The sequence below is a fragment of the Bos grunniens genome, chromosome 5 (genome assembly GCF_055505025.1).
Source record: "Bos grunniens cultivar Pamir isolate PY7600 chromosome 5, Bosgru_T2T1.0, whole genome shotgun sequence".
NCBI lineage: Eukaryota > Metazoa > Chordata > Mammalia > Artiodactyla > Bovidae > Bos > Bos grunniens.
In genome coordinates, this window is record NC_141169.1 from 20,000,001 (window position 1) to 20,021,354 (window position 21,354).

The window sequence follows — 21,354 nt, forward strand, 5'->3', positions numbered from 1 at the left end:
CCCTCTTTCCTGATCACTGTTCTAATTAGGGGCACAGATTATTAGGGCTAGGCCTTAGTCTAGGCACTTCCCTGGTGACTCAGATGGTAAAGAGTCTGTCTATAATTCAGGAGACTCAGGTTCGATCCCTGGGTCAGGAAGATCCCCTGGAGAAGGAAACGGCAACCCATTCCAGTATTTTTGCCTGGGAAATCCCATGGACAGTGGAGCCTGACAGGCTACAGTCCATGGGGTCCCAAAGAGTTGGACACGACTGAGCAACTAACCCTTTAGTCTAGTCATGAGGTAGCAGAGGCCCCAGGTGATGAAGGATCTGCTTAAAGTCACACAATATGTCTTCACCAACAGAAAGAGACTTGCATGTACATTGTGCCTCCCAACTGGAGAAAAGCTAGAATGAGGCTTTCAGTATTTGCCTGTGTACTTACAGAGGAATATTTTTTTGAGGGTTTGAGCTGAGAATATCCATGCCATGTAAAGTAGAATCTTGACAAATCTGTACTCACAAACCCAATTATGAGGCTATCTATTTAGTCATAAGAAACACTTCTAAGCCATTGGAAACTAGCCATATTCCGGTAGGAGTCTCCAATTCCACCTGGATCTGTTCTGATAAGAGCAAACTTGAAGAATGATAATCTGTATCATAGTAATATATTTATCTCAAGCTTTCAGGGGAGTCATCATTGAAAAACTCATAAGCAGAAAGTTAAACTGTTGTAATAAGCTGATGGTGATGGTACAGATTCTTATTACTTTTGTTGTTTGGGTTGTTTTTCTTTTCTTTTTTTTAAGAACTCGGTAAACCACACTGAATGTTAACAATCCATCAGCTCTACAGGGAACATTTTTCACTCCCAGAAAATTCATTTTACCTCCAGAATCTGAACCTGTAAATGTAAAAGCTTTTTTTGTCTTATAAAAAGGCTTAGTGTTAATTGTTTCCACAAGGTTAGCCCAATTGATCTGAAGCACCTGTGCTTCTGGCAAATGTAGGACATTATCAATTTTAACCATTTGTTCAGCAAGCTCTTTTTGGACTAATGCTATTTATCCAGCTGGGTATACTGACCAGGACAGCGAAGATCAAAGCAGTTGGGGATTGTGTAACATCGAAGATCTGTCCTGGTCGTTAAGCCTGGAGCGTATGGACCTGATTACAAAACTCCTGCTTATATATCCTTTTAGGACCCTGATGAGTGAAAGGCTGTGCTGCCTGTAATGGCCATAACCTACATCAAGGATTCCTAGGACCACTTTTTAGGTCTTTCTGTGGTTCTTAGTTTCCTGCATGGTGAGCTCACGGAAAGCACCAGATGGAAACTCTAAAATGCAATTTGCAGCCTTGAGACCCTTGAGATCGTTAAGAGAATAAGTTCAAAGGGGTGTGGGAGGAGGCCTGGGGAGCTGTGTGTGGCCCTGTCTAGGATGGGCCTGCTTCTGCCCTTGCCAGGGAAGAAGGCTGGGAACCGCACCCCCATCCCCATTCCTGCCCGGCTCCCCCTACCCACCCCCACCCCCCACAATGGCAGGAAGTCAGAGGAGAGCACAGGAAAAGACACTCCTCAGGGGAAACAGCCATGGGTTTCAGTGAAAGCCTGAGGGCTGGGGACCAGAGGACCCAAACAGGAAGAGGAAAAATACAAGACGGTCTGGAGAGAAAGGAAAAATGGAAAGAGCCAATATATATATATATATATAATAGTAATAAAAATGATGGGTTTATATGAAATCATGTGTGTGAAACTTTTGAAAATTTTATAGCACTATAGAATTCAAAGAATCAAGTTTTAAAAATGTGGAAAAAAAAAAAATGGGATGACCTAGATGACTGGGATGAGGGATGGGTGGGAGAGAGGTCCAAGAGGGAGGGGATATATGTATATATACAGCTGATTCACTTCATTGTATGGTAGAAACTAACACAACATTTTACAGCAATCATATTCCAATTTTTTAAAATTTTAATTAAATTAACAAAAAAACAAAAACAAACCCCACTGGCTATATTGACCTGAGAAGCAAGAAACCAAAGGAAGCAACTTGAAAGATGCAAAAGTGGCAGGCAGTGCTGGGTGCTCCCAGCTGCCTTCCCTGGGCAGGGCCAGGCCACAGAATGAGAGAATCCATTCCCACCAGGCACCTCACAGCCTGGCAAATGATTACTCTCTGAATGATTCTGGCTTCACCCAGCTGCTTGGAAAGGAGCTTGCAGGAAGGTAGGTGGGAAGGGATTGCAGAAAAGCTGCTGGCATGCCTCTTCCCTTTCTGAGTCTGAAAGCTGCTCAGAGAACTTTAAAGGCTGACAGCTAAATTTAATCAGAGTTAAATTACTGAAATGAAGATGATGTTCTTATGCAACACAAATGAAAGGTGGTTCTGCCAGCACTTTCCCTACAAGGTAATGGTACAGACTCCCAGGAGCAGTCTGGCAGTTTGGCAATGTTATGAATTCAGGGGAGGCAGGAAATGTGAAAATCCGGTTCATTGCTAATATTGTCTTCTGGGGACTTGGGGGCCTGTGGGTTCAACAGACAGGGTTCCACAGCTGGTGTTCTGTGATGATGGTGCTCACTCGCTGGCAAGTCTGTGAAATGCTTCAGACATGGCATCTTAACTGTATTCTATATTTAAGACAGCCATTTTTTTCCCCCTCAGGAACTCCAAATGTTTTCTGCCAAAGGAACTCGCATAAACGTTACAACCTGGGACTTGGACTGAATGGAACATTAGTTTATTTCCAGAGACTCTGACAGTTTGATTTTGTGCCAGTTCTGTCCTTGTTAAAAATGGACAGAGTTGGCTCTAGTTCAGACTAATTTGCCACATGATTTATTTTCTTTAAAAATAAATGTTAAATCAACTGTGATTTAACATTTAATGAACATAATCAGGTTCGATCCCTGGGTCGGGAAGATCCTCTGGAGTAGGAAATGGCAACCCACTCCAGTATTCCTGCCTGGAAAATTCCATGAACAGAGGAGCCTGGCAGGCCACACAGTCCATAGGGTTGCAAAGAGTCAGACACGACTAAGTACACATGTATACAACAGACGTAATCTTGATAAGGTGGGACAAGAAGGGCTCTTTACCTCTGAGGCTGTCCTCCCCAAAACCCATCAACCCATCTAACCATGAGGAAAACATCAGATAAAGCCAAATTGAAACACATTCTATACATTACCTGACTCATACTCCTCAAACTTCATCACAGACAAGGAAAGTCTGAGAAACTGTCACAGTCCAGAGGAGTCTGAAGAGATGGAACAACTGAGTGGGAACAGGAAAGGACATTAGGTAAAAACTAGGGAAGTCTGAATGAAGTACGATCTTTAGTGAATAATGTCCTGTTACTTTTGGTTTCTTAGCTGTGACAATGTCCTGTACTTGCTGATGATGTAAGATGTTAAGGGAAACTGGGTGTGCGATATACGAGACCCCTTTCTTTGTACTATCTTTATAACTTTTCTATAAATCTAAAGCTGTTCTAAAATTAAATGTTTATTAAAAACATAAATGTTGGACTTCCTTCGCAGTCCAGAGGCTGAGACTCCGTGCTCCCAATGCAGGGCACCCAGGTTCAATCCCTGGCTGGGGAACTAGATCCCACGTGCACCAGCTAAAGATTCCATATGCCACAACAAAGACTGAAGATCCTGCGTGCTGCAGCCAAGACCCGGTGCAGCCAAAGAAGTAAGTGCTTTAAAAAAACGTAAATGTCAGTTTGGCTGTTGTTCTTAAATGAAACCAATCATTTAAGTCTACTCGTGTTTCCACTTCTGCTTGATTTAAATTCCTGTCCTGTTATTGCTGATAATTTACCAAGAGGAAAATTGAACCATAAAGACAGAACTGAACACATGGTGAGGGACGGTGTGGTAAAGGGAATATTGTGCTTCTAGAACTCCTCTTCTTGCTTCATCATCAGGTACCTGACCTATGGGCCTTGCACAATTATCTCCTGCCAGGATACTGGGTGATAAAGGAGTTTCAGGAGTCACCTTCTTAAGGGTTGATGTATTTTGATAGGATATTTTGGAAAAAGCAAGTCCTAAGGAATGATTTTCATGATGGTGAAATTTCCATAAAAACATACAGTTGGGTAGGAACAGAGACAGGCTCGCTCCATGGGTCCTCAAGCCCTTTCTACTCATGGGGCCAGCCCCTGCTCAAATAACACAGTATTAGGGCTGTGGCCATTAAATCTTATGCCTAAGGTCATGACTTCTCAGAGTCCATCTGGGATAACGTGACTTCTCATTCAGGTCTATGCAACACAGTCAGTGTGGGAGGGAGTCCTGGAGTCCATAATAGCAGGAGGAATCAGCCTTGTCAGGGATGACCTGTACTTTGCCTTTTGGTCTTTAATAACCTGAACATTGTTACCGGCTATCTAACCAAACCCTGCTACTGTTATAACAAAAACATGGCAGACTTTGTGCTCATAAAAACCTGAGTTCAAATCCTCACTTCTAGGTTTGCACTTCTGGCTGGGTGGCCCAAGTCAGGCTGCTTAATCTCACTGACTTCCAGGTTTTCCATCAGCACCAAAGCTGATGGTAATCTTGCTTTGAAAGATTGGTGTGAGGATAAACTACACTGGGTCTGTAAGAGCCCCTTACCCAAAGTCTGGAATACAGTAAGCTCTGAACAAATATTCTTTCCTTCCCCTTTTCCTTCCTTTCTCACAGAGCCAGGTCGGTGGAGACAGGCACCGTCTGGACAGCTCAGACCTTTCACAAATGTTTCTCTCTGTTTTCATGAGATTAGCATTTCTAATAGGATCAGAAATTCTGCTAATTCATTGATCATTAATCCTGAGGTGTACAAATAATCCCTTCTGATTTCTGCAGAACCAAGCAAATGCTCTTTGAGGACATACATTTATTTATTATTATTTTGCTGTTATTTGGGGGAAAGGCCTAATTTTATCCCACCAGAAATTGTCTGGGCAGCTCTCTTGCTCGATGATGATGGTTTGTTGAACCCAGGATCTCTGCAAAGTAGCCCCTAAAAATGATCATTGGAAGCAAGATGGGAACCGTCTGCCAGCAGGATGCCTTGTTGGGAAAGATGCCAGTACAGTTTTGATAGAATTATGGGAGCAAATACATAACACACAAAGCACCTGAGAAGGCTTAGAGTGGTAGGGGAAAGGATGCAAAGAAACAAAAAAGCTTAATCAGTTAATTAAAATAAAAGGCAAGTGGCCAGGCATGGTGAACTAGAAATGAACACTTAATACAGAGACAATCTGAAGGTGGAAAGGCTGGGGAAAGTTCCGATCTGAAACCCCAATAGGAGATGGAGAAGGAAAGCACTCCCAACACACAGGCCAGTTATACTTCTGATAGCAGCGTCTTCACAGTGACCGTATTTCTGTTATGTTAAGTGTATCAAGTGTGTGTTGTTATATCCAACCTTGCTCATACTGAACTGTTTTCCTATGGTTGGGATATAGTTTGTTTCCAGATCTTTTTATTAGAAAGTATTAGAAAGTAGTATGGCCATAATATGTTTTAAGATTCTTCAAATGCTATGATTTTGTTACCTCAAGTTATTTCTACTTAAATATCAGACATTTATTTAGTGCCCAATGTGTTCAGCGTGCTGGGGTAACAAGATGAGTAAGGTACGGGCTCTGTACCCAGGATACTACACTGAAGACAGAATGTAGTGGAGACAGATGCTTATTAAGATATTTTACTTCACCTTGAGAAGTATCATAATAGAAGTAAGTGCCAAGTTCTATGATCTAATGTGTAAAATTCGTTTGTACTGTACATGGCATAGTAAATGCTCAGTACTAAAATGACAGTGGTGATGATGATTGTAGCCATCCCATTTCTGATAGAATCATTTAAATGCTGCTTCCCATGATTCACATTTATAGAAAAAGAAATAAAATCAAGAAAGCCCCAAAACGTGTTCTTTGATCTACAAAAATTGATGATATAAATTCAAAAAAATTGAAATCATCTCAAGTATCTTTTCTGATTACAATGCAGTAAGATTAGATATCAACTACAGGGAAAAAAACTATTAAAAATACAAACATATGGAGGTTAAACAACACACTTCTGAATAACCAACAAATCACAGAAGAAATAAAAAAAGAGATCAAAATATGCATAGAAATGAAGGAAAATGAAAACACAACAACCCAAAACCTATGGGATACAGTAAAAGCAGTGCTAAGAGGAAGGTACATAGCAAAATACAAGCCTACCTCAAGAAACAGGAGAAAAACCAAATAAATAACCTAACTCTATACCTAAAGCAACTAGAAAAAGAAGCACCACCCCAGGGTTAGTAGAAGGAAAGAAATCATAAAAATTAGGGCAGAAATAAATGCAAAAGAAACAAAGGAGACCATAGCCAAAATCAACAAAGCTAAAAGCTGGTTCTTTGAGAAGGTAAACAAAATAGACAAACCATTAGCCAGACTCATCAAGAAAAAAAGGGAGAAGAATCAAATCAACAAATGAGAAATGAAAATGGAGAAGTCACAACAGACAACACAGAAATATAAAGGATCATAAGAGACTACTATCAGCAACTATAGGCCAATAAAATGGACAACTTGGAAGAAATGGGCAAATTCTTAGAAAAGTATAACTTTCGAAAACTGAACCAGGAAGAAATAGAAAATCTTAACAGACCCATCACAAGCACAGAAATCAAAACTGTAATCAGAAATCTTCCAACAAACAAAAGCCCAGGACCAGATGGCTTCACAGCTGAATTCTACCAAAAATTTAGAGAAGAGCTAACACCTATCCTACTCAAACTCTTCCAGAAAATTGCAGAGGAAAGTAAACTTCCAAACTCATTCTATGAAGCCACCATCACCCTAATACCAAAACCAAAGATGCCACAAAAAAAGAAAACTATAGGCCAATATCACTGATGAACATAGCTGCAAAAATCCTTAATAAAATCATAGCAAACAGAATCCAACAACATATTAAAAAGATCATACATCATGACCAAGTGGGCTTTATCCCAGAGATGCAAGGATTCTTCAATATTCACAAATCAATCTATGTGATACACCACATTAACAAATTGAAAGATAAAAACCATATGATTATCTCAATAGATGCAGAGAAAGCCTTTGACAAAATTCAGTGTCCATTTATGATAAAAACGCTCCAGAATGTAGGCATAGAAGGAACATACCTCAACATAATAAAAGCCATATAAGATAAACCCACAGCAAACATTATCCTCAATGGTGAAAAATTGGAAGCAGTTCCCCTAAAGTCAGGAACAGGACAAGGATGCCCACTCTCACCACTACTATTTAACATAGTTTTGGAAGTTTTAGCCACAGCAGTCAGAGAAGAAAAAGAAATAAAAGGAATCCAAATTGGAAAAGAAGAAGTGAAACTCTCACTGTTTGCAGATGACATGATCCTCTGCATAGAAAACCCTAAAGACTCCACCAGAAAATTACTAGAGCTAATCAATGAATATAGTAAAGTTGCAGGATATAAAATTAACACATAGAAATCCCTTGCATTCCTATACACTAACAATGAGAAAACAGAAAGAGAAATTAAGGAAACAATTCCATTCACCACTGCAATGAAAAGAATAAAATACTTAGGAATAAATCTACCTAAAGAAACAAAAGACCTGTATCAGTTCAGTTCAGTTCAGTTGCTCAGTCGTGTCTGACTCTTTGCGACCCCATGAATCACAGCACGCCAGGCCTCCCTGTCTATCACCGACTCCCGGAGTTCACTCAGACTCACGTCCATCAAGTCAGTGATGCCATCCAGCCATCTCATCCTCTGTCGTCCCCTTCTCCTCCTGCCCCCAATCCCTCCTAGCATGAGAGTCTTTTCCAATAAGTCAACTCTTCACATGAGGTGGCCAAAGTACTGGAGTTTCAGCTTTAGCATCATTCCTTTCAAAGAAATCCCAGGGCTGATCTCCTTCAGAATGGACTGGTTGGATCTCCTTACAGTCCAAGGGACTCTCAAGAGTCTTCTCCAACACCACAGTTTAAAAGCATCAATTCTTCGGCACTCAGCCTTCTTCACAGTCCAACTCTCACATCCATACATGACCACTGGAAAAACCATAACCTTGACTAAATGGACCTTCATTGGCAAAGTAATGTCTCTGCTTTTGAATATGCTATCTAGGTTGGTCATAACTTTCCTTCCAAGGAGTGAGCGTCTTTTAATTTCATGGCTGCAGTCACCTATATAGACAACTATAAAACACTGATGAAAGAAATCAAAGATGACACAAATAGATGGAGAAATAAACCATGTTCATGGATCAGAAGAATCAATATAGTGAAAATGAGTATACTACCCAAAGCAATCTATAGATTCAATGCAATCCTTATCAAGCTACCAATGGTATTTTTCAGAGGACTAGAACAAATAATTTCACAATTTGTATGGAAATACAAAAAACCTTAAGTAGCCAAAGCAATCTTGAGAAAGAAGAATGGAACTGGAGCAATCAACTTGCCTGACTGCAGACTATACTACAAAGCTACAGTCATCAAGACAGTATGGTACTGGCACAAAGACAGAAACATAGACCAATGGAACAAATAGAAAGCCCAGAGATAAATCCATGCACCTATGGACACCTTATCTTTGACAAAGGAAACAAGAATATACAATGGAGAAAAGACCATCTCTTTAACAAGTGGTGCTGGGAAAACTGGTCAACCACTTGTAAAAGAATGAAACTAGAATACTTTCTAACACCATACACAAAAATAAACTAAAAATGGATTAGAGATCTAAATGTAAGACCAGAAACTATAAAACTCTTAGAGGAAAAGATAGGTAAAACACTCTCTGATGTAAATTATAGCAGGATCCTCTATGACCCACCTCCCAGAGGAATGGAAATAAAAGCAAAAATAAACAAATGGGACCTAATTAAGCTGAAAACCTTTTGCACAACGAAGGAAACTGTAAGCAAGGTGAAAAGACAGCCTTCAGAATGGGAGAAAATAATAGCAAATGAAGCAACTGACAAAGAATTAATCTCAAAAATATACAAGCAACTCCTGCAGCTCAATTCCAAAAAAATAAGTGACCCAATCAAAAAATGGGCCAAAGAACTAAACAGACATTTCTCCAAAGAAGACATACAGATCACTAACAAACATCTGTATGTCTCAGATGCTCAACATCTGAAAGATGCTCAGCATCAAAAAGATGCTTGACATCACTCATTATCAGAGAAATACAAATCAAAACCACAATGAGGTACCATCTCACGCCGGTCAGAATGGCTGCTATCAAAAAGTCTACAAACAATAAATACTGGAGAAGGTGTGGAGAAAGAAGAACCCTCTTACACTGTTGGTGGGAATGCAGACTAGTACAGCCACTATGGAGAACAGTATGGAGATTCCTTAAAAAACTGGAAATAGAACTGCCTTATGATCCAGCAACCCCACTGCTGGGCATACACACTGAGGAAACCAGAAGGGAAAGAGACACATGTACCCCAATGTTCATTGCAGCACTGTTTATAATAGCTAGGACATGAAAGCAACCTAGATGTCCCTCAGCAGATGAATGGATAAGAAAGCCGTGATACATATACACAATGGAATATTACTCAGCTATTAAAAAGAATGCATTTGAATCAGTTCTAATGAGGTGGATGAAACTGGAGCCTATTATACAGAGGGAAGTAAGTCAGAAAGGAAAACACCAATACAGTATATTAACACATATATATGGAATTTAGAAAGATGGTAACAATGACGCTATATGCGAGACAGCAAAAGAGACACAGATGTAAAGAACAGACTTTTGGACTCTGTGGGAAAAGGCGAGGGTGGGATGATCTGAGAGAATAGCATTGAAACATGTATATTATCATATGTGAAATAGATTGCCTGTCCAGGTTTGATGCATGAGGCAGGGTGCTTAGGGCTGGTGCACTGGGATGACCCTGAGGGATAGGATGGGGAGGGAGGTGGGAGGGAGGTTCAGGATGGGGAACACATGTACACCCATGGCTGATTCATGTGAATGTATGGCAAAAACCACCACAATATTGTAAAGTAATTAGCTTCCAATTAAAAAAGAAAATACAACACTGTAAAAAAAAAAAAAATTCAGTGATAACCCGTATATGCCTAGGCTATGCCAGCAAATAACAAAGATTATCAAGTTCTATCTAAGTGTAAAAAAAAGTTGCTCATGAAACAAAAACTTCTTTCATAGTGATGTTTTAATGGCATGATGTTATCCTAGCTTAAATGCTGTCAGATGGAATGACTTTGCTCTCTAAAGGTGACATGGGTCAGATAGAGCTATTTTCAGATTAGAGATTGGTCAGTTTAGTTGTAACTTCTATTTCTCTAAAAAATGTGGAATATATAAATATATGCATATTTGGTATCATACTTTTATTGGATCAAGGCAGATATGGGAACCCTAAAATTTTCCGTAAATTGTATTTTTTTGCATGTGATTCTGGATTTCCCACATTGCCTTCGGCAGCCAGGTCTACAGACCTGAACAATGGTTAATGTTTAAAAAGGTACAGAGTGTTCTGGTTAGCAGCCCTGCTCATTTCCTCTTCCTGATGGTGCTGTTGTGATTGTAGGTCTCAATAAAGGGCTTTTCATGACATAAAAATACATGAGAACTGATGCTCAAATCATACTGAATGTGAGATTAAAGTCCCTTGAAGATAAAGAAGTTGCAGCCTTAAAAAAGAAAAAAGAAAAACCTGAATTAGCTTGGATCTTTATGGGGATAGGTTTATAGTAGTACATGGAAATAATCCACAGGCACCACTGAAATAGGCATAAGGATTTCAGACAGGAAATAAAGGAAATGCTGCATTAAACTGAAAGCACAGTGGGATTTAAATAAGCCAAAGAGAGATTCTCTGGTGAGCATTTGATCAGGAAGCTGGCATTGGCTCACCCTCTCAACTACAGTAGTGGAAAGAGTGATGTGGTCTGCCCATCAAATCCAGAATACAAAGTGCTTTCCATGGGCCTCCGACTATTCTCTTTCCTCAGTTATTAATTCTGTTCTCATGAATCGCCTGCACAATGGTTTCTGAGAGCAGCGCAGTGCAACTACTGACATTTCCCATAAATGATATGTCCAGTCCTTTTCCTACCAATCCAATTAGTTCCACTTCCTTCAAATGTTACTCAGCACTCCTCTGAGAAGCTCTCCCTGGTTACGCTATGGTCCTTCCTCTGCAAACCATCAGCAGTTATTTGTGGATTGATTTGCTCTGTATTGCTGGGTATTTACTTGCACTGGGCTTGGTCCTGGAGCTACACTGATGAGTAAACCCTAGTCACTGCCTTCATGGAGGTCACAGTCCACATGGAAAAAAATAGTCTAATAAAATGTGATCAAGTTGATGACTGAGATAGGTATGCAGGAGCCCGCACGCACTCATCTTCCAGGGTGTCAGAAGATTTCCTGGAAAATCTGATGCCAGAGTCTTCTAGGATGAGTATAAGCTGAGCAGGTAAAGGAAGGTGGGGAAGCACAGGTGGGATGTGCAGTGGGTGGAGGAGGCCAGGAACGGTATGACAGGCCGTGCACGTGCCATGCCATGCGTGGGTACATCAGTAGTCTTCCATTTGTTTTGAGAAGTTCTCTGAATTCAGGTTCTTTTCTTACAATTAAATTTTAAGATCTTCTAGGGACCTTGTTTTCTAATTATTTTGCCTTCTTCCCCTTGGGTCTATTACAGGAAAGAGTACGTACGTTCCACCATCCTGGGAAATAGTGCTGACTTACTGGCCACCTCCAATGCTAACAAGACTCTATGTGGCCGTGGAAAGACCATCATGTTTTCACCTGCAAGCCAAGACCCTGGAAAACACGCACATCTATGACTCAAATCAAGTATGTGCTGCCTGAATAGAGAAGCCATCCAAACCACTTACCAGAAGCTCCCCCATTCCCATCAAATACCATCATTCAGCTCTTTCATATTCTTAGCTTTTGTGATGGTGCTTTACATTTTAGATTCAAAAAACTCTGTGCCAATATTTTGATTAATATTTCATTGAATAATTAAAAATATCACTGAGCAAGTGTGGAATAGATGTTCTAATCATCCTACAAAAACAGAAATTAGTCATTTTTTAATTAAATTATTGAAAGTCCCCTTTTAATAGGGATAGGATTGCCACCTCAAAAGTACAAATGCCAGGTGAGTCACTGTCTTCCCTTGATCCATCTGACTTTACTTAAAGGGAGAAGTACTTAATGGGCATGCAGGCCAGTATGTTATGAATCTTTGAAAGCTTAGTTGAGTCCCTCTGATTCCCAACAAGAAGGTGGAATCTCACAGACTGAGGTTGAGGCCTGGGATGTGTGCATTTCTGGCCTCACATTTGGCCTCTAGGTAAACAGACCACCACACTTCCAAGGCTGCCAAATTGCCATCTTTCATGGATGGTTTTCATGGATGGTTAAATCTCACCCCCTCTCTCATTGCTTGGGGTCAGGGGTAGAGAAGGAAGGAGAGGTAGAACAACATCACGGTAAACTCATTAAAAAACACACCAAACAAGTTTTACAGGCTTTGCTGTCCCAAAGCTGTTGTTTCAAGGTCATGGCTTTAGAGGTGGTAGGTTTCCCCCTGAGCCCTCCTTCATGGAAACAGCCAGCATGTAGCTTGCCTCTGGAAAGAAGAAAAAAAATCATGGAGCATGGAGGCAGGTGGCAAATTTTGGTCACTGAACCCTGAGCTTTGGAACTCCTAAATAATATGTGAGAACCTTTGTGTCTGGTGGCCCACAAGCAAAGCCTAAATAATATTTTAGTGTGAAGAAACTAAGGGCCTGTTCTAATTCCCCAAACCTTGGTGATATGCTAATAAACAAACACTCCATGGATGAGATGATTAGACAAAAGCCACTTTCAAACCCAAGGTCTGCATCACTGAGGGGAAGAGAAATAATGCAATAATTCCTATCTGGTTAAACTTCACAGTATCTACATCAAGTAATGCATTTCAAACATATTAGCAAAACCTGTTCATGAACACTTTGGGAAAGCAAATTATGCAAACTGATTGGCTTTTGCTGTCAGCCTAGTGTCCTTATTTTTGTATTAGAGATAGTCATTTGTTATTGTTTGGTCACTAAGTCACGTCTGACTCTTTGCAACCCCATAAACTGTAGCCCTCCAGGTTCCTCTGTCCATGGAATTTTCAAGGCAAGAATGCTGGAGTGAGTTGCCATTTCCTTCTCCAGGCAATCTTCTCAACCCAGGGATTGAACCCACATCTCCTGCATTGGCAGGCAGATAGATTCTTTACCATTGAGCCACCAGAGAAGCCCTAGAAGTCCTCAACTCAGTAAGACAGTTATATAGATAAGAACCCGCGGTATAGCACAAGGAACACTACTCAATACTGTAGGGACTTATATGGGGAAACGATCTTAAAAAGAGTGGAAATATATGTATGTATAACTGAACTGCTTTGCTGTACAGCAGAAACTAACACAACACGATAAATCAATTCTACTCCAATAAAAATTAATGTCAAAAAAGACAGTTACAAAGATGGCACAAGATAAGACTTCTAAGTCCTCACACACTAGATATATAAAGATGATCTGCTTCCTTCTTTTCTCCTACTATTCTTTCCAGCTTGGTAGTTGATCACCTAACCAACTCAGGGTGCTTCTGTGTTCATGATTTCTCTCCTGGGAAGATCTGAAAACTCCTTGAGGATGGGACCCGTGTCTGAGGTGCTTCCCACAGAAGGCTGTGTGTAGTAGGTTAGACAGTAGGTGCTCCATGGAGACACATTTCTAAACCTGCATGAATGGCTTCACTCTTGTCTTCCTTTTCTTCTCTCTCAATGACATACAAAAGATGATGGGACAGCATAAAATGCTTTTCAATACTTCTATGGCTTTTCCCAGATTTAAAAACTAGAAACTGACAGGAATGAAACTGAAGGAGAAAAGTATTTCTTAACATACATTGGCCCTGGAGAAGGGAATGGCAACTCACTCCAGCATTCTTGCCTTGAGAATTCGATGGACAGAGGAACCTGGTGGGCTATAGCTCATGGGGTGGCAAAGAGTTGGACACGATTGAGTGACTAACACATGCACAACATACATTGGTCTAATTAAAGGACCATGCCTGAATTTCCCAACAAGGACAGCATTACTGGAGAAATTACCCTCTAAGCAGTTTGAAAATACAGACTCAGCAATGTGTAAGTTTAAAGCAATTATCTGGTCAACAGGGCATTTTACAGATAACTCCATAGCTTTCCTAAATACAACTCTGTACTCCATTGTAAAACACCAGCACGCCTGCAGCTGTTTATTGATACCATCAACCAAGAGGTAAGGAATATTTGGGGAGACTTGGGCTCCTACAGGTTCTACAGGGTACTTTCCAGGTGGCACTAGTGGTAAAGAACCCACTTGCCAATGCAGGAAACATAAGAGACAAGGGTTGATTTGATCCCTGGGTCGGGAAGATCCCCTGGAGGAGGACATGGCAACCCACTCCAGTATTCTTGCCTGGAGAATCCCATGGACAGAGGAACCTAGTGGGCTATACAGTCCATGAGGTCACAAAAAGTTGGACATGACTGAAGTGACTTAGCACACATGCATGGGCTTCTACAGATAGATGATTTTGATTCACAGATACAGAAGGACATTTAAGATGACCAAGTCTTTCATTTTACAGATGAATAAGCTGAAGCCAGAGAAATGATTGTTTGCCTTCAATCACAGGGCTAGTTAGAAGTTGAGCGAGGTGGAAATACCTATAGCCAATAGTTGCTAGTCCAATCCATTCATTTAAAAGATGTTTATTAAATGCTTACTCCTTGGAAGGAAAGTTATGACCAACCTAGATAGCATATTCAAAAGCAGAGACATTACTTTGCCAACAAAGGTTTGTCTAGTCAAGGCTATGGTTTTTCCTGTGGTCATGTATGGATGTGAGAGTTGGACTGTGAAGAAGGCTGAGTGCCGAAGAATTGATGCTTTTGAACTGTGGTGTTGGAGAAGACTCTTGAGAGTCCCTTGGACTGCCAGGAGATCCAACCAGTCCATTCTGAAGGAGATCAGCCTTGGGATTTCTTTGGAAGGAATGATGCTAAAGCTGAAACTCCAGTACTTTGGCCACCTCATGCGAAGGGTTGACTCATTGGAAAAGACTGATGCTAGGAGAGATTGGGGGCAAGAGGAGAAGGGGATGACAGAGGATGAGATGGCTAGATGGCATCACTGACTCAATGGATGTGAGTCTGAGTGAACTCCAGGAGTTGGTGATGGACAGGGAGGCCTGGCGTGCTGCGATTCATGGGGTTGCAAAGAGTCACACGACTGAGCGACTGATCTGATCTGATCTGATGAACTTAATATATTAGAAATATTGACTACTACAACATGATCCTTATATACTCAGGGAATGTATAGTCTAAGAAGGGAAGAGAGACATGAGAAACATTTTTATAGCACAATGTGGAGTAGTAGGTGTAAAGGTTACCAGGAAAGGCAGGTAAGGAGACGTGAGGCACTCACTTTGGGCTCAAAATTTAAAGGGACACCAGAAACTAGGTAATCAAGATAAAGAGTACTATCAAGATTAAGTTCAGTACCACTCATTTTTTCCTTTTGTTTCAAGTTCCAGTGTGGCTCAGCATGGCACCATTGCTAATCCTGTCTTTATCTAACTTTATCTAACATGTGCATATTTTGTTCATCGTTAACTTTTTGCATTAATTAAAAAAATTTTTTTGACATGTACACACTACTTTATTTATGTATTTGGCTGTGCTAGGTCTTCATTGCTTTCTCTAGTTGTGGAGATCGGGGACTACTCTCCAGTTTCAGTCATGAGCTTCTCATTGCAGTGCCTTCTTTTGTTGCAGAGCACAGGCTCTAGAGTGTGCAGTCTTCAGTAACTGAGGCACACAGGCTTAGCTGCTCTGTGGCATGTGCAACCTTCCTGGACCAGAGATCGAACCAGTGTCCCCTGCATTAGCAGACGGATTCTTATCCAATGCACCACCAGGGAAGTTCAACTTTTTGCATTAATTTTGTTTGTTAAAGTAATACATTAAAATGCTCTTTATCTGCATTGCTGAGTGTTTTTGGTGCTCTCCACTAACACTTTGTACCTTAAGCAGGGATCTCTCTGCTCGCCAGGGGAATCTAGGGGACACTGCATAAGAATGGGAGGAAAGAGGATTCTTTGTGCGTGAGTTCCAGCAGAATTGCCAGGTTTTCAGATTTTGCTTCCAAGAGACCTACAGGTGAAGAGGTAGAACCTTTTCAGCCAGAGCAGCTCTGCCTTGATCTATTTTTTTGGCTAACATTTTGGGTAAGCGTTTGTTGGATTCCTGGTTTGGTAGAAAGGGATTCTTAGGTCTAAAACGTGTTTAAAAAGTTCCTGCAGCAACGAGAAAAGACTAGATTCACACGCATAAGACCCATCACATGCAACGTGGGGCTTGAGTTAGGGGTTGAGGGTCAGAATAAATAGATGAAGCGGACAAGGCATCAAGGTCCAAAGAAGCCGGAGGCTGACTGACCCACCAGAGATGTCATGGGTATCGAAGCTCAGCTGTCTGCTTTCGTCCCTCGCTCCCCTTGGAGAGAATGTTAGCACATGTCTGCTCGTTTTACCGGACCAAATGGCTTGCATGCCTTTCTTGTCCACCAGAGAAAGGGCCAAGAAGGATAATTTTTTTAAAAAAATTTGACTATCACACCAGAAAGTGTGCTTTTCTCAGACAAACACTCAATAGATTGTGAGGGGAAGGACAGAGCCAGAGAAAGAAAGCATCTCAGAAATGATTCCTAAAACTGAACTGAGTACAATGTAGTCAGAACTTTAAGGGGGCTGTCACATTGCACAGCTCCGAGGGGGTGCCTTCTCATTGTGGTCTGTGTCTGTAGCACCCTGTGGAGTCACACAGGGCACAGCTGGTTGAGTATACAAGGCAGCAATGGTTTATGAGAGTCTTCAAAATACCACAAGTGAATAACAGCTGTGTTCATACTTGGCCATCCTCATTCAACCTATCAGACTTTCTGTTTATTGACAAGTTAGATTTTGACATTCTGGAAATTTTCTCCATCAAGATGGTTCACTTTTCATTCTCTTGAATCCCTGCAATTATTGGGGAAGGAGGAGGGATGTGTGTATAGTGAAAAGTGATGAAGGGGACAGGAAACTGGGAGGCCACTGAGAGTAAAATCGGTGAAGAAAGATTTCAAGATCAGAGGCAAATTTATTATATTGGTTGGGTTCTATAAAAGCAAATCTGGTAAGGGCAAGTTCAGGGCAGAAGATGCAAAATGGACCCTCATAAACTCCCAGCAAGGCATAACTTGTTGTTTCTGAATGGCTCTGTGGGGGTATGTGTTCAAAGTCTAAATTATATGCATATTTAAAAATTTAAAGCAGGTTTTTAAACTATGTATAGAGTAACATCACTTTGCCAACAAAGGTCCATATAGTCAAACCTATGGTTTTTCTAGTAGTCACGTACGGATGTGAAAGTTGATCCATACAGAAGGCTGAGTGCCAAAGAACTGATGCTTTCAAATTGTGGTGCTGGAGAAGACTCTTGAGAATCCCTTGGACCACAAGGAGATCAAACCAGTCAATCTTTGTTTTTTGAATTTGTTTTTTTTTTCAATTTATTATTTTTTTAATTGAAGGATAATTGCTTAATAGAATTGTGTTGGTTTCTGCCAACATCAACATGAATCAGCCATAGGTATACTTAAGTCCCCTCCCTTTAGAATCTCCCTCCCACTTTCCTCTCCATCCCACCCTTCTAAGTTGTTATAGAACTCCAGTTTGAGTTCCCTGAGTCATACAGCAAATTCCCACTGGCTATCTATTTTACACATGGTTGAAGCAGGTCAGGCAGCAACAGTTAGAACTGGACATGGAACAACAGACTGGTTCCAAATAGGGAAAGGAATACGTCAAGGCTGTATATTGTCACCCTGCTTATATAACTTCTATGCAGAGTACATCATGAGAAACGCTGGGCTGGAAGAAGCACAAGCTGGAATCAAATTGCCAGGAGAAATATCAATAACCTCAGATATGCAGATGACACCACCCTTCTGGCAGAAAGTGAAGAGGAACTCAAAAGCCTCTTGATCAAAGTGAAAGTGGAGAGTGAAAAAGTTGGCTTAAAGCTCAACATTCAGAAAACGAAGATCATGGCATCTGGTCCCATCACTTCATGGAAATAGATAGGGAAACAGTGGAAACAGTGTCAGACTTTATTTTTTTTGGACTCCAAAATCACTGCAGATGGTGACTGCAGCCATGAGATTAAAAGACGCTTACTCCTTGGAAGGACAGTTATGACCGACCTAGATAGCACATTAAAAAGCGGAGATATTCCTTTGCTAACAAATGTCCATCTAGTCAAGGCTATGGTTTTTCCAGTGGTCATGTATGGATGTGAGAGTTGGACTGTGAAGAAAGCTGAGCACCGAAGAATTGATGCTTTTGAACTGTGGTGGTGGAGAAGATTCTTTAGAGTCCCGTGGACTGCAAGGAGATCCAACCAGTCCATTCTAAAGGAGACCAGTCCTGGGTGTTCATTGGAAGGACTGATGCTGAGGCTGAAACTCCAATACTTTGGCCACCTGATATGAAGAGTTGACTCATTGGAAAAGACCCTGATGCTGGGGGGATTGGGGGCAAGAGGAGAACGGGATGACAGAGGAGGAGAAGGGGATGACAGAGGATGACAGAGGCTGGATGGCATCACCGACTCAATGGACACGAGTTTGAGTGAACTCCGGGAGTTGGTGATGGACAGGGAGGCCTAGCGTGCTGCAGTTCATGGGGTCACAAAGAGTCGGACACGACTGAGCGACTGAACTGAACTGAACTGAATGTAAGTTTCCATGTTACTCTCTCCATAAATCCCACCCTCTTCTTCCTCCCCACTCCCGTGTCCATATGTCTGTTCTCATGTCTCTGCCCTGCAAATAATTTCATCAGTACCATCTTTCTAGATTCCATATATATGCATTGCTGCTGCTGCTGCCACTAAGTCGCTTCAGTCATGTCCGACTCTGTGTGACCCCATAGATGGCAGCCCACCAGGCTCCACTGTCCCTGGGATTCTCCAGGCAAGAACACTGGAGTGGGTTGGGATTTCCTTCTTCAATGCATGGAAGTGTAAAGTGAAAGAAGTCACTCAGTCGTGTCAGTATTTGTTTTTCCCTTTCTGACTTACTTCACTCTGTATAATAGGCTCTAGGTTCATCCATCTCATTAGAACTGATTCAAATGCATTCTTTTTTATGGCTGAGTAATATTCCATTGTATTTATGTACCACAGATTCTTTATCCATTCATCTTTCGATGGACATCTAGTTTGCTTCCATGTTCTAGCTATTGTTATAGTGCTACAATGAACACTGGGGTACATGTGTCTTTTCCAACTTTGCAAACCAGTCAGTCTTAAAGGAAATCAACTCTGAACAGTCTGGAAGGACTGTTGCTGAAGCTGACACTCATGTACTTTGGCCATCTGATGTAAAGAGCTGACTCACTGGAAAAGACCCTGATGCTGAGAAAGATTGAAGGCAAAAGGAGAAGGGGATGACAGAGAATGAGATGTTTGGATAGCATCACCGACTCAATGGACATGAATCTGAGCAAACTCCAGAAGACAGTGGAGGACAGAGGAGCCTGGCTAGCTACAGTCTAAGTAGTTGCAAAGAATCAGGCATGACTTAGTGACTGAACACACACATATAATGACTCCACCAAAAATACATAGGGATACAGGGGGAGAAATGTGAGTTTATATGTATGTAAGCAATGATCCTCTGGATACTGTGGTTATGGATGTTTCTTTTTCAGCTTTACTGAGATAGAGTTGACTGACATATAGCATTATGTAAGTTTAAGGAGTACTGTGTGTTGATCTGATAATTATATACTGCAAATGATTACCATCATAACTTTAGCTAACACCTCCATCACATTATATAATTACCATTTCTTTTGGGGAATGAAAACATTTAAGGTTTATGGGGCTTCCCAGGTGGGGCTAGTGGTAAAGAACCTGCCTATCAATGCAAACTCAGGATACACAAGTTTGATCCCTGGGTTGGGAAGATCCCCTGGAGTAGGAAATGGCAACCCACTCCAGTATTCTTGCCTGGAAAATTACATGGACAGAGGAACCTGGTGGGCTATAGTCTATGGAGCTATGAAGAGTCAGACATGACAGAGTGCACACACACACATTTAAGATCTACTCTTTTTGCAACTTTGAAGTATATACTGCAGTATTATTAGCTATAATCACCATACTATACATGAGATCCTCAGAACTCATTACTGGAATTTTTTGCCCTTTGTCCAACATCTCCCCATAAACCCCACCCTTGGCCCCTGGTAACTACCATTCTACTCTTTTTTCTAACACCTTTTGTAGTTTCTATTACTTTTAAGTGAGTTCATACATACTGCAAGGAGATCCAACCAGTCCATTCTGAAGGAGATCAGCTCTGGGATTTCTTTGGAAGGAATGATGCTAAAGCTGAAACTCCAGTACTTTGGCCACCTCATGTGAAGAGTTGACTCATTGGAAAAGACTCTGATGCTGAGAGGGATTGGGGGCAAGAGGAGAAGGGGACGACAGAGGATGAGATGGCTGGATGGCATCACTGACTCGATGGATCTGAGTCTCAGTGAACTCCGGGAGTTGGTGATGGACAGGGAGGCCTGGCGTGCTGCGATTCATGGGCTGCAAAGAGTCGGACACGACTGAGTGACTGATCTGATCTGATCTGATACAGTATTTGTTTTTCTCTGTCTGACTTATTTCACTTAGATTAATGTCCATAGGTCCATTCATGTTATTATAAATGGCAAGATTGCTTTTCCTACTGACTAAAATTTCAGTCTGACTGAAATTCCTCATGGCTGACTAAAATTTCCTTTTCAAATATATGGGTGATTTTTTTTCCTAATTCTCTCCTTTTACTTTCCTAATTTTTTGGAAAGATTTATTCACTCAACAGACATGTCTTGAGCACCTGTCACATGCCAGGGGTTTTCCAGGTGCAGGAGATAAAACAACAAATCTCATGGCACTTAGATTCTAATGGGAGGATCTAGGCAACAAAGGAAATAATAAAGTATGTCATGATATGGAGAAAAATCAAGTGGAGAAGCATATCAGGAACAATGGGGTGGAGATTTGTGGTTCTTATTTTACTTTATTTTTTTAATATTTATTTTGGGGACTTCCCTCATGTCCAGTGGCTAAGCTTCCAAGCTCCCAATGCAAAGGGCCCAGGTTTAATCCCTGATCAGGGAACTGGATCCCCCA

The 21,354-nt window shown here is 41.2% G+C and overlaps 1 protein-coding gene across 8 annotated transcripts in view; it reads left to right on the forward strand.

Moving 5' to 3' along the window:
• Window positions 1-21,354, forward strand: part of LOC147371375 (uncharacterized) — a 63,624-nt gene that overhangs the window by 28,317 nt on the left and 13,953 nt on the right. For 3 of the 8 annotated variants that reach the window (XR_015164805.1, XR_015164806.1, XM_086403781.1), the window contains exons 3-4: window positions 3,537-3,693; window positions 11,725-12,070. Coding sequence is in view for 3 of the 8 variants with exons in the window: in XM_086403781.1 (XP_086259907.1) it covers window positions 3,537-3,693; window positions 11,725-11,869 (302 nt within the window). In the remaining 5 variants the exon portion in view is untranslated. Of the gene's footprint in view, window positions 1-1,926; window positions 2,220-2,252; window positions 2,402-3,536; window positions 3,694-11,724; window positions 12,071-15,894; window positions 20,993-21,354 lie in introns of those variants that run through there. The other 5 variants (XR_015164804.1, XM_086403783.1, XM_086403782.1 and 2 more) reach the window with 4 other exon arrangements.